Genomic DNA, 14459 nt, shown 5'->3' on the forward strand with positions numbered 1-14459 from the left:
CTTTAAGTAAAGGAGTATCTTGTTCTTCTGTTATTTCATTTGTAAGATAGAAAGGCATTTTTGGAAGGACTATAAAATCATTTATTGAATTCAGGAGCTACAATAATCTGAAAGTAAAAGTGGATATTGAAGGGCATTCTACAAATCCTTTTCAGCCCTCTCCCATTTAATTATTTTTATCTCAGCTCTTAGAAAATTTATATTCATCTCTGATTCAGTTCTGCTTTATTATGTCTAAATTGATAACAATATATTCAATGGAAAATCAAATAAGCAAAAATTCTATTTTGTTTTAATAGTGAGTTCCTTCCCCGTTGAACTAAAATTAAATACATGTGCCGAGTACAAAGCAAACTAATCTAGCATGTTGCACAGGTAACTCACAACCCTAGATTCCTCTATTAATCGTGATATATACATGCAAAGGTAGCTTAATTTGTTTTAATGCAACAAGAACCTGTTGGTAGCCACTATATATAATACCATACTTTGTCCTGCAGTTTCTTGGTCAAAATATTGCATTTTATAGCTATGGAATCTGAAAGCCTTTATTAGCTTATGTTTAACAATCATCATTTAAATGAAATTATATCGATTAGAGTTCAGCTTCATGATCATAGGAACTTGGTCTGTTTTGTGCACTGTTATGTCTCTAGTGCCTGGAGCATTCTTAACATTTAATACTTGCTCTAGCATATAATATTTTTGAATGGTGAATAAATAAGCATGCATAAAAACAGAGGGCACAACGTTCTCTTTCACATACATAAGACCTTTAAAATTATTTTACAGATAATGTTCTGCCATTTGCTACCATCCTGTTTCTGGCCAGTCTTCCTTCTTGCTCGAATCTACAAACATTCATAGTTGCTTCTCTCTAAAACGACCACCAGCAAACACTGATCTACTGGAGATGTCCCAGATGAACATGCTGTTTCTGTTGCTGCCCTCTGGGGATGGCTTCAGTCACCTTATCTCCTCAGAGAGTCTCTTGGGACCTGCCTCAGCATCCTTCTTTTCACTTCCCAAACCCCATGATACAACTTCTCATAGCAAGATTGCATTGTTTTTTTTAAGTATATTTTATTGATTATATTGTTACAATAGTTCCAATTTTTTCCCCTTTTCTCCCCTCTGCCCAGCACCCCCCATCTCCCAACAATCTCCCCCCCAAGTCCATGCCCATGGGCCGTACATACAAGCTCTCCTGCCTCACCCTTTCATATATTCTTCTTCTTCTTTTTTAAATAATTAATTAATTAATTAATTTAACAATAAAAAAGAACAATCCCTCCCTCTCAGACTTAAGACCCTTTATAATCTTATAAAGGACAATGGGCGAAGGTCTCGAGCTCTTCTAGCTGCTTCAAGCTGGACATGGTCGTCGTCCTACTTACCCTTGGGTCCAGAAATCCCTATTAAGAGTGGGGGTGTGGAGGGGAGGGTGGCCTTCCCACGTGGGGAAGGATCGTGCAGAGTCCAGGTCAGTTGGCTGTCCCCGGACAATGGCGTGCTTGATTTAACAGGCTGGCATCCTTGTATTCTGAAGGCAACAGATTTGGCAACAGGGTTAAAAGACATCATTCAATCTATAACCACTAGATGACAAAAGGCAGGTATTAATTTTTCAATGTCCCACATTAGGGAAAAGAAGGGCTTCTTTGGAGGAAGGTGTGCCACGTACATCTCACCTGTCCAAAACCCTTTTGCCGATAATATTTAGTTTGAGCGGAGGGAAATATTTTAGATTTCCCCCCTCTCAGACATCTGGGCTCTTTCTGTCCAAGCCATTAGGACAGAAAAGAGAAACCAGTTTTAAAGTGAAGCCCACAGACCACCCCGTTCTTCACCAACCCAGCCACTTAGTTCAGCCAAACCATTGAGTCTCAGGAGGCAGTGATGCAGACAGGATTAAGTGAGGCCTATACGTACAGACAATCACTCAGGTAATGAGATCATAGGCTTATGCCCTTTGAAAACAGAAAACACATGTTAATTTATGTAACATAATCCACATACAAATCTCTAAATCTGTAGGACTGTCTTATCGGAAAGACATCCAGTTGCAAGGCATTTGACATTCTTCTTGCCTGAAAATTAAACATCTTTGATAATACCACAGACATAGTTTAACTTCCAAATGAAAACAAATTTTAAATGAAAAGAAACTTTTAGGGAGAAAAATTGTGATTCAAGGAAAATCACAATGCTCAGTGGTAGACTATAAAGTAGTGCAGCTAACCATCTTTAAAGTTTCTCCTTGTTATTAAAGGGACTGCATTACGTCCATTTTTAATTTATCCTGTTCATTTGCATAAACACAACAAGAGCAGAAAATGATCACTTATAATCTTTAGTTGTGCTTTGCTGGAACTTATGCAAAGAACATTTAGGGTGGCCTTTAGTCTGCCCTTCAGGGCACAGAAGCTGAGCCACATACCTGGCATTCAGCCTTGCCTGTAAACACCTGTCTTTTCCAAGTCCTTCTGGTTTTCCAATGTGCCTTAAGGTCCTTTCTAGCCATCTTTCAGGAAAACAACCTTCATTCCTTCCCTGGAAAGATTGCCATGGACGACACAACCAACCAAGGTATCAGACCTTTTATCTTGTGGGCTTTTATTACCTTTGAAAGTCAATCCCAGTTCCTCAGGGCTTTTTGGTAACAACCAGAGCCCAAGCATGTTGCCTTTAGGCATGACATTCCAAAGTCTTAGTAAAAAAAAAAAAAAAAAAAAAAAAAAACCTCTATTAACAACTGGTCTTATTAGTTTTATGCAAAGAAACTTATGTCATTACTTACTTCTTTAGAATGCCAAACTCTGGAGGGATCAGATAGGGAGAAAAATATATACAGTGTGAAGGAAAATCCTTGTCCTTCTAATATTCACTGAACTTGCATTTCCATTCTTTATATTTTCATTTTTCCCCCCACTAAAAAATTTTGTTTGTTTTTCCATTACATTTGTCCCACTTTTTCCCCCTCTTACTTCCCTGCACCCTGCCCCCCCCTTCTGCCACATTCAGTCCCCACCCAGTTGTCTATGTCCATGGGTCATTTATATATGTTCTTTGACTAGAGCCTTCCCCTTCTTACCCCCTTCTTTCCCTCCCATCTCCCCCTTTGTTACTGTTAGTTTATTCCTCGTTTACATACCTCTGGTTCAATTTTGCTCATTTGTTTGTGTTGTTCATTAGTTTCCTGTAATAGGTGATGGCATAAGGTATCTTTCTTTCGTTGTCTGGCTTATTTCGCTAAGCATAATTCTCTCTAGTTACATCCATGTTTTTGTAAATGGTAGAAGTTCCTTCTTTCTTTCAGTACTTATTCATTGTCATTTTCCCCCTTTGTACTCCTGTTCCTCTCTGTCTCTTTCTGTTTCTTCATCTTCTTAAAGCAGACCCTTTAGCATCTCTTGCAATGCTGGTTTGGTGGAGATGTAGTCTTTTAGCCTTCTTTTGTCTTGGAAACTCCTTATTTCACCTTCCATTTTGAATGAGAGTCTTGCTGGGTAGAATATTCTTGGTTGTAGGCCTTTGTTTTTCATTGCTTGGAATATTTTTTGCCATTCCCTTCTGGCTTGTAGTGCTTATGCTGAGAAATCTGATGATAGCCTTATTGGAGCTCCCTTGTATGTTATTAGTTGTTTCTTTCTTGCTGCTTTTAGGATTCTCTCTTTGTCTTTGAATGTTGGCATTTTAATTATGATGTGTCTTGAAGTGGGCCTGTTGGGGTTCATCTTCATTGGGACCCTCTGTGCTTCCTGGACTTGCGTGACTCCTTCTCTCCTCATGTGAGGGAAGTTTTCTGTCATTAGTTTTTCAAAGAGGTTTTCTATCCCTTGCTATTCTTCTCCTTCTGGAATTCCTATGATATGGATATTATTACGTTTCATGTTGTCCTGCAGCTGTCTTAGAACCTCTTTGGTCTTGTTCAGTCTTTTTTCATTTTGTTGCATTGTCTGGGAGTTTTTGTGTACGTTGTCTTCCAGCTCGCTGATCCGATCTTCTGCTTCCTCTAGCCTGCTTTTAATTTCTTCTATTGTGTTCTTCAATTCAGAGATCATATTCTTCATTTCCTCCTAGCTCTTATTGATAGTTTCTATGTACTTTTTCATGCTGGTATAATTCTCAGTAAGTTCCTTGTAGTTTTTCTGGGGTTCCTTGTAGTTTCCCTGGAGTTCTTTGTAGTTTCCCCTGAGCTCATTGAGCTTCTCCATAATCCATGTTTTGAATTCCATATCTGATAGTTTGCTCCCCTCTATTTCATTTAGCACTCTTTCTGGGGATTCTACCTTTCCTTTCGATGGGGGGTTGTTTCTCTGTCTCCCCATTTTTGTGACTCCTATTGTTTGTTGGCGCTTCTTAGAATGATCTGCACTTCCTGGATCTGCCCCTGGTGGCGTCAGACCCTGTACTAGTCTGGGCCTAGGCAGCCTGTTGGAGACTTCCAGGGATCTACTGCCTTTGTCTGGCTTCTTTAGTTGTTAATCTATTCAATCTGTGATTAGCCGTCAGACTTAAGGACCGTAGGTGTGGCAGCTTAATTCCTGTAGGCAAGGCTTTTGCTTCCCCTCAGGCTGACGCCACTTGGAGGTGGGGGGAATGGTCTGCCTGCAGTGTGGGGATGAGTCAGCACTGGGACCCGGTCGGCTGCCTCCCCAGCTATCCCCTCAAAGCCACCACACCAAACTCTCCCCAGGCGTCTCTAGTCCTCTCTGCCTTCCGTCCACTCGAGCCCAGGGTAAGTGGGGGCCAAAATATTTTCGTATGTGATCCGCTTAAGAGCTCTTTTTCTCCAGCTGTTTCTCTCTGCCTAGCCAGAAACCCTGTGGCTTTTCACTTTTCACAGCTGGATACTATTTTACTTTCTACTCTGTTGCTGTAGGCTGGGAAGTTCAGCTGGGGGGTCTAGACCCTGCCCTTCTCAGGGGGAATCCCCGGCTGCTGAGCTGTTTCTCAGTCCCTTCAGCTGCCACCTGTGGGAGCCCAGCCAGCCCTTCCACGTCTCCGCACTGCCTACCGGTCACGTTGTGGTGTAGCGGCCTTTTCTGTCTCTCTGTGGTTATAAGACTTCTCTCCAGCTAGTGTTTGGTTGGTTGTTCCAGATGATTTCTCCAAAATTTAGTTGTAAATCCAGACTAGTCTGGGAGGAGGTTAGTGTAGCTTCCACTTACTCTTCCGCCATCTTGTTTCTCCCGCATTTTTTTTTCTTTAAAGTAACCCACTAAACTGTACGTGCCTGCCAGTGACTCCGAGTCTGCTCAAAGTTCCGTTCTCCCAGTGCATAATGCATATATGCACGCTACATGTATGTATAGTACATAATTGATATGAAACAAATGTTTTCCAGTGAGTGGTAATTAAATCTAACTAAAAGAGTTTCTGAGAGCGTTTGCCATTACCCTGCAGAAACCTTCATTATCTGCCTCGCACAAGCCAGCTCATTCAAATTCACCAAAATCATGCTCCAAGAAAATGCTTCCAATTTGGCTTCCATGATTGCCTTGTCTTTCATGCTTCAACTTATTGAAGACTGCTTTTTCCCAAACACATTAAGCTTTCCTACCTCCCACCCTTTGTTCAAGCTCTGTACAAATATCTTTCTTGCAAGGGCTTATCTCATTACTAACATGGGGCTATACATAGATTCTCAACAAAACTGACAGACACCTTCTTTCCATAAGATCGAGTCCTTGATTTCTGTCAACTTCGGAGGGACTGTTATGTGGAGCTGAGACACAGGGTGTAGTTTGCACATTGAACGAGTACATCCCTCTGCCTTTAGTATCATTTTTTGTCTCTGGAGGAGACATTCCCAACAATAAATCATGTCACTGAAACATGTACTCTTTTTTAATAGAGATGCAACTGCATTATCTTCCAGCATCGGTTTTTACTGTGGTAGCCCAAAGGCAAAATATTATGCTGTTTCTTTCCATTGTCTTCCCTGCATTCAGATTTCAGGGCAATTCTTGTACGTTTTCATATTTGGGCATGATTACTTTTGACGAGCAAACTGAACAAGGACATAAATAATGAAACAGACTCCGAACTAATGACCTAAATGTAGAAAAATCAGGATGAGTTAGGGTTGGTTAAATTTTTCTTTAAGGTATCAGGAAAACAATGTGAACTTTGAAGGCCTGGAGAAATTTGGTGCTTTTATTTCCCAAGCAATTATCAGTAATTATATTTTAACTAAGGTCTCCCCTCAGAGTCACCACAGTTCCAAATGTGTGGCACTAAAAGAATAGCAATTAACTGCTGTGTTTTATCCTTAAAGAATGCTCATGTTTTTATGAAAAATGATCTTGTTTCTGTTCATATTATTGAAAAAGAATGCACACCCAAACACAAAAGCAGAAGCTTTTAAAATTATTTTTTAAGTGCATTCATCATAATTCTTCATCTTTCAGATCACGGCTTCAGTCTGAAGCTTATAACCCCGACATTCTTAAAATAAAAGCTGAATTACAGCTTTACCACACTAACAGTGTCTGGCTTCTTTATTTTTTTGTCATATTGTTCATGTTGCCAGTGGGCAGCTAGTGGCCAATAACTTAATGACATTGGGGTAGAAAAGGATAATCCCCTTGTCTCAAGATGAGGCCAACTATGGTATAATTTGCGCTCCAGACCCCCCCCCATGGGACCAGGCCGATGCTGGTCTCCAGCTGAGACCACATCGTTACTTAGCTTTCTCACCCTGTCCTGCCTCTCTCGCTCCCTCCCCTTCTCTTAAGAGCACTCAGGCTGTGCTTCTGGGAAACCGGCCCAAGGCCAGTAGGTATCAGAGACAAAAGCCGAACCTACATCCTGGGCACCACACCAGACAGGGAAACGACCAGAATAAAGGGCCAACAGTTACAGAAAAGCGGTGGAAATGTCTAAGCGTGATGCATTTCACGAAAAGCTTGCCTAAGTCTTATCTTGTGTTCCTTTGCTATTGGGCCAACCACATTTGAGCAGCTCATTTCCCACTGGCGGGTATTTCAGAGGCTCCAGGAGGCGTCTGCTCCCCTGGGCAAAGCAGAATATGGTCTTTGGCCATCTTGGCCCCAGTGGCGGGCACTCGCTCTCATCAGGATGATATACCCATCCAGAAATGCAGAAGCTGCAAAACACAGCTGGCCTGGACCTGTCCCCAAATCCTGGGTACTTGGGCTCTGTGAAGCTTTCCCTGAGCCACATGTAGGAGCCCCAGTACCACCAAGAATGTTTAATATTGCTAAGAAGGGAAGTGTGTCAGACTTTCAGTAGCACCATTAATGTATAAATAAAGCATGATATGTGTGTGTGTGTGTGCATGTACACACACACACACAAGGGAGAGAGAGAGAAACATTGATGTTAGACACATTAATCGGTTGTGTCCCATATGCATCCTGACCAGGGATTGAACCCGCAACCTTTTGGTCTACAGGACAACACTCCAGCCAACTGAGCCACCAGGCCAAAGCTGTTTGACTTGTTTATTCATTGGGTTCTGGGGGACAATTTATAAATAAACTCAAAAGTGGCAGAGCTCATTCAAGCATCCTAGAGTCTCTTCTCCTTCTGGCATGTGTGTGCTCTTGCCGTGGTCTTTCTTGAATCATCTTGGACCTCCATCACTGAACTCTCTTCTTTCCTCTCTATCTCCAAGCCTTATCTTGCTTCACTTTCTTTCTTCCTAATGCCGTTTAGACTCCATAGTCTGCTTTTCAATCACATTCCAGCTAAAAGTTAAACTTCCTTGTCCCTAAGTGTTTGTGCTACAATGTCCTGACAGAACCCCGGACCGCCTGTTTTCTCCATGCTTGCATGGGACACTGTTGGAGGAAGAGAAAAGTGGGCAGATGGGTTCTGCGAAAATATGTCAGTCCTCAGCCTCAAATGGGCCCTCGACCCTGTCTGGCAACCTCACTGGTTTCTTAGGTCAACTCTGTCTCAGTCTCTATTATTCAAGGGTTCCCACTTACCCTTAAATCCTGTTCACATTCAATGGATATTGGTTACACACCAATTCTATGCCAAGTCTGTTGCTTCAGTGGGGACTAAAGAAATATTAATACTTTTCCTTCCTGCCTTCTAAGTTCTTCTGGCTGGGCTAACTCTCATGTTAACAGAGACAGATGAACAAGAGAAAATCAGACTTTAATATGTGAGCATGGAGAATTCACATAAGAATGAAAATTCCAAAGACAGTGAGTCAACTTAGGATACATAAGACATTATTGGGCAAAGGAGAAAGGCGGGGGCAGGGGAGGAACAGGGGTCTTAGACCTCAGATGTGAGATGGGGTGATATACTGGGAGGTGAGGAAGAGTGGAACATGCCTGGCAGGCAAATCCTTACTGTGAAACTCAGAAACAATGGGACCCAGCAGGGATCTAGCTAACAGGCACCTGCCCGAAGCCGTCTTGTTGACCATACTTCATTCTAATTAGGCTAAGGTGGCATCCTAAAATGTCCTTCCAGAAGCAGGTTTCTCTCTCTGAATCTCTTGGGCAGGAAAGTGGGGGAAGATCAAAGGTTCTTTTTGAGTCTTTTGTTTCTTAACAGCTTAAACCAATATCCCAAAAAGCAGCTTCAGGGGGGCAGAATTTTGATCCCTTCGCTTCATACTTCAGGGGAATTGGAGGCCCTTAAAGTAAAAGTTAATCAACTTACTCTCTTCCATCCTCCAAAGTGACCTCCTTCTGTGCCTTGTGGAATTGTCCCTTGCCTATCTAGTCAAAACCGCTCCCTTAAAAATAATGTTCCCTTGTTAACAAACCATTCCTTTTATTGTAAAATGGATGATGATGAAAATTCTAAATCTATATTTGAACAAATCTTTAACTACATAAGGATAAGCAAAGATCTGATGGGCAATTTAATTTCATAAAAAGAAGAAAAACTTGACATATCAGACTAATATATCATTCTAAATCAGTACTTTTACATCTATAATCAGACAACATTTAATGAAGTGAAAATTCTGCCTGCATGAAACTAGTCATAATAAAATTAGACTTGGTTTGCTCTTTCATGAAGAACATATTCCAGATGTTTAAGTGATTCAAAGAAAACCCACAGTATAATGGCTCCCTTCGATGTTTTCTCACTGCTTTCAAACGAGAATAAAATTTACTGAAATGCTGGCAATATTTAAAAAGCCCATCGCATTGTTCAGAAGTAACTGTACTTTTTGACATTTTATGTTTAGTGTTTGATAATTTAAAGATAGATTTATATGTGCAGTATTAAAAGCTCTAATATTTGAAATATAGCCAAACCCAATGTTAGACCCTCTGAAATGGTTCCCGTGTTCACTCTTTACATAACATGTTCTGAGATTCAGCGTTGAGGGGGCTCCAATTCTTGTTATGTGCACTTCTGGACACCGACAAGCCACAGTCGTGAGCCAGCCCCAGACGCTGTGGAGCTGCCACCAGAACCTAAGTCAGATGTCAGAATGACGACAGACTTGAACACTCTCCTGCTTCCTTTCTCTCTCTTTTTTTTTTCCTACCTTCAATTGTCTCCTTTCCTCCATCCTCATGCACTTAGCACCCTTATGATGATTTCTTGCTGGTTCAAGTTCTTCAGTCTGCTCAGGCCCATCACGATATCTGCCCAAACGGAACCTTCACACCCAGTTCTCTCTTTATCAGCTAACCTTCCCCCACAGCTCCATTTACCTTAACAGATATGTAGGCGTTCAGATTACAGTAGACCCATGGCTTCTTTTATCCTTAATGGGTGATAATGCTAGTAGCAGTGGCCATGGTAGTAAAATAATAGTAGTAAAAGTTTCTAATAGATGCTCACTCTTCCAGTTCACTTAGGACATGGAGTTCAGCCATTAATTGAAAAAGACTGTTAAGTCAGGGAATCCTAAAAACTAAGTCTTAAACATTTTATTCTGTGTTAAAATAGTCATCAATATTTTAATATTGTGTGAAGGTTTTTTTCTTTGAGCTAAGGTTCACTGGTCACAGTTCTCCACGAATCACACTGATCATGCAAACTTTTTGATTTCCAGTTTCTTAAATGTAGACAGTCTATTGGGCAACACGAGAATCATTCTGAATACAGGTTCCTTCTAAAAATTTTAGATTATTTTTCCAATCTTCTACAGTCTTATCCACTTCCACTATAATTGCTAGATATGAGTGCAGACAAGAAACCACAAAATCCCAATACAGTAGGGGAAGGGGGGGGAGAAAAGAAGAAGGAGAAGGAGGGGGTGGGGGAGGCAATGAGGGAGGGTGGAGGAGGGAAAGGAGGAAGAGAGGAGAGGGGGAAGGGACAGTGAGTGTCCCTGTTTGGGTTTCCCCATTGTCATTTGAGAAATGTTGTCCCTCTTTTCTATTATTCAAAGCAAAGTGATTACGCATCATTTACTTATAAAGAAATCAATAGTATTTGCTATCAATCCCTTTCAAAAGTTCTAGTTTCAGACTTATTCCTATGACATTCCACGGATATGAAGTTGAGTAAAGATGACTACCTCACATATGATTTTTTGCATGTGTGTGTTCAGTCACAGGGGTGTCTTTTGTTCTTCTTTGTTTTAATTTTTATTGTTATACAATTTACATACCATAGAATTGAGCCGTTGAAAGTGTAGGATTCAACAGTGTTTAGCATATTCACAAAGTTGTGCCATCATCAATACTAATTCCACAATATTTTCATCGCTCCCAAAAGAAACCCCGTGATTCCTGAACTTTTTTTTAATTTTATTTTTATTGTTTTTCTATTACAGTTGTCCCACTTTTCCCCCCATTGCTCTCCCCCCACCTAGGCCACCCCTTTTCCCACAGTCAATCCCCACCCCATTGTCCATGTCCATGGGTTATTTATACTAGTTCCTTTTGATTCCTGAACATTTTAATGACAACTTAAAAAAAAAAACAAAGTTCAGCAGAGTGATCACCCCAGTGTCTTGTCTTATTTAAGAACTATGTAAGAGTCTCATACTCCATACAATATCACATTTTAGTGGTGAGATAGCATGGTTGATTTGAGAGGATAAGAGATCCTCGTCGAGAGTGTACGTACTAGTTCCTTCCATTTGGAGTGGGAGGGAACTGGAGAGTTATAGATGGAGTCAGTGTAAACAGTATTGTTCAGCAACATAGTGAACCAGAGAAATAACACCTGCCCAGATCAAGCAAGTCAAAACAGCACTACAGCCAAGTCTGCGATGCTGTCCTTGTGCACAGGCATAACATTACACAAACTGTTCTCCTAAGTGAAGGAATTTGTTCCTTAGAAATTGCTCATTGGAACATTTGGACATCGTGCATCATGTTAAAGGGCCATAAACGTCATCTCAATAGGGTAGATATGATGCATGGCAATATCCTCCCCATATCTGCATAGGGTTCTTCTGCCCAACAGATTGTCGTGATGTGTAGCATCAGAGAATCCCAATCTAGTGCTTCAGAGACAGCTGAGAAGCCCCATGGGAGCCTTCTTAAGTCATTGCTACAAGGACTGAAATACCAGGAGACCAGGAAGTCATTCTTAGAACTTGACAAAATACCCTAATCTCTAAGTGAATCGATTTATTATGTAGTTGGTGCAAAGTATGAATGTAAGATTTTATGGCTGAGCATATCTTTTTATTGTAAGAAAAAAAGATCCTTTTCTGGTTGTGAGATGAGTAGAATTTAGAATCTAACAGCACTCTATTTTTCCTGTTACTTTGCCAATCCAGAATTTCTTTGGAGAGGTATATAATATAATCGTTAAGAATCACTACTCTGGAGACAGGCAAACCTGGATATGTCCCACATTCCTCAATTTTGACCCATAAGATCTTGGGCAATGTTTAACATCTGCAAATTCATTTTCTTGTGTGTAAAATGAGAATTGTCCAGCTATTAACCTCATAGGGTGATTGTATACAAATGGAACCAAGTTATGTATAAACAAAGCTCATCACAGGATTAGGCACCTAAGAAGTACTCAGTAAATATCATTACTCACCCTGAACAAATGTTCGCTGTTGTACTCCCACTACGACAGAGCAAGCATCACTGACACTGTGCCCACGTGGAGTGAGATATCTTGTCATTCCCAAGTGTCTGTTCCTTTGGTTCAAATAGTCTCACCTTCCAATTTGCCCTTGACTATTTCACACAGGCACTTCGAGGAGAAATCGCACCTCTTAAGGAGAACGTGAGCCACGTCAATGACCTTGCTCGCCACCTTACCACATTGGGCATTCAGCTGTCGCCATATAACCTCAGCACTCTGGAAGACCTCAACACCAGATGGAAGCTTCTGCAGGTAGGCACCTTCTGAGCATTGCAGTTCCTTTTTACTCTGAGAGGGTATACAGACAAAGCTTGTTGATGACGAACAAAAATAATTTTTTCACATGCTGTTCATGGTACTACTTTGTGAGTAGGATATTCTATATTATTTGATAAGTCCCTACATAAAATGTTTGCAGTCCTATTAAAATTAACTTTTATAAATGGCTTAAAGTTAGGCTTTATTATAGCTTGCAATACACATGAGAGAGAATGCTTAATAATGATTTAAAAAAAAAAAACTAAAGTACCGGCATGCAATTACTTTGTACTGTTATTGCTTGGATTCTTAAAGCAGCTTTCCCTTTGGAATCCTAATTCAAGCAAAAGTCAAAGGCGAGACATAAAATCTTTGAAAGAAAGAACATTCTACCACAAGCCTACCCATGGAGATTTTCATAGGTTTCCATAATAAATACCGGGAATATAAGTGTGGTCAAGGTTATTTAAACTGTATGCCTCTGTCTCTGACGGGGATATTAAATGTATCTAAATATTGGTTTATTATTAGGACAAGTAAGTCAAAGCACATGGTAGGTACTTGGAACAGTACTAGTCCCATGGTAACACTGTATAAATTCCCACTCTTGGTGCTATTGCAATTCTAATTGTTACTATTATAGCATATAGGTTCTGGAATCAGTCTTACTGAGTTAACCTTGAAGATATTTGGCCTTTCTGATTGTTTTCTCATCTCTAACATGCTTGCCGTAATATTAAATGAAGTAATTCATGTAGAGTTGTTGGTACATTACGTGGCTCTTAGTAAGAACTCAGAAAGCGTAATGGTGGAGGAGGCAAGTCTCTGTGTTCCCTGTGTGAAGAACACTGCGTTATACCCTAAAGCCCTAAGACTGATTTAACCACAGAATTGCAGAACTGTTTTCTCTCCTCTTTCCAATTTCATAGGATGCAGAGTGTATGCTACTGGGGACAGAGAGGCAACTGGGTTTAAAAATGTTTTCTTTCAATGTTTTAATAAGAAAAAAAACCTGATAAACCAGATTACTTTTCCAAATGGCAGTCCATTTACGGGTATGATTGAAAGTCCTGTTCAAGAAATGCTACATCTTTAATAAAAACAAGTTCCAGATTCAAGACCTTTTGAGATTTCACATAATTTAATTTTTGTTGTGGTCGATAACCTTGAAATATTTGTATGATAGAATGTTATAAGTGGCATTGACTAAAGCAAAACAGCATAGTGAAGCAATGCATTCCTCTGTCTATTTGTTCCATGGTGGTGAAATACTCTGAAAATCTTATCAGCTTCATCCTTAGTATGTTTTCCATTTTAAGCATAAATAAGGAAAGTAATAAATGTCCAAGGAAAAGCAATGGCCACATTTGTTCCATTCAAGCACTCTTGAACTGTATCTTAAATTTTCTTTTAGCTGAATTCCACATTCACTTTCAGAATGTACTACAAGATTTGTAACACGAGCGTCTAAATTTACAAATGAGGTCAAAAGATGACTAATAGGAAAAATTTTTAAAATCTAATGGTAAGGGAGCCATAATAGCTTACACTATTTAGATGTAAAGTAGAAGGAAATATTAATAGTTTAATTTTCAACCATTCTTTAAAATAAGTAAGGACTTGGATATAGATATAAGGGAGTACATGAAAGGAGACGGTGTGATACAGTAAAAAGAGCGCTGGAGTGAATGCTAGAAAGCCTAGCTTCAAATTGAAACTCAGCTATTATTTGACCATGTTATCTTGGGAAAGCCATTTAACCTCTCTCAGCTTCAATTCCTTGCTTTATAAAATGAGACACTCCATTTTGCCTACGGTCACATCTAGCTCAGTCCCGTGATTCTGTATCTGGCTATGGGGGGAGATAGCATATGACAAGATTTCATTTAGAATCAATGGAGTTGCTCCCTCTATTCATAATACAGATGGGGCTTGTTGGAATTACGTTCCTCCTTCTATAATTCTCACTTTTAAACCCTCCATCCCCAAACCCACATACACACTCTTTTCAGGTTAAACAGTTCCAGTTAGTCTGTGGTATATGCTCTTATTGTGGCAAATTTCACTTGTTGCTATTTTTTAACATAACCTTAAGGATGTGCTTTTAAAGTGTCTTTAGCAAAAAGCTGAGAAATCAAAGGTTTTGGTTTCCACATAAGTGAGTCAAGTGGATTCTATTCTTGTTT

At 40.1% G+C, this 14459-nt stretch overlaps 1 protein-coding gene across 2 annotated transcripts in view; it reads left to right on the forward strand.

Moving 5' to 3' along the window:
- The window catches only part of DMD (dystrophin), a 1939482-nt gene that overhangs the window by 1619895 nt on the left and 305128 nt on the right, over positions 1–14459 (forward strand). For both annotated transcript variants that reach the window (XM_090265340.1, XM_090265335.1), the window contains one exon: positions 12121–12267. In XM_090265340.1, the coding sequence (XP_090121466.1) occupies positions 12121–12267 (147 nt within the window). The remainder of the gene's footprint in view (positions 1–12120; positions 12268–14459) is intronic.

The sequence above is a fragment of the Furipterus horrens genome, unplaced genomic scaffold (genome assembly GCF_987537825.1).
Source record: "Furipterus horrens unplaced genomic scaffold, mFurHor1.1.pri manual_scaffold_17, whole genome shotgun sequence".
NCBI lineage: Eukaryota > Metazoa > Chordata > Mammalia > Chiroptera > Furipteridae > Furipterus > Furipterus horrens.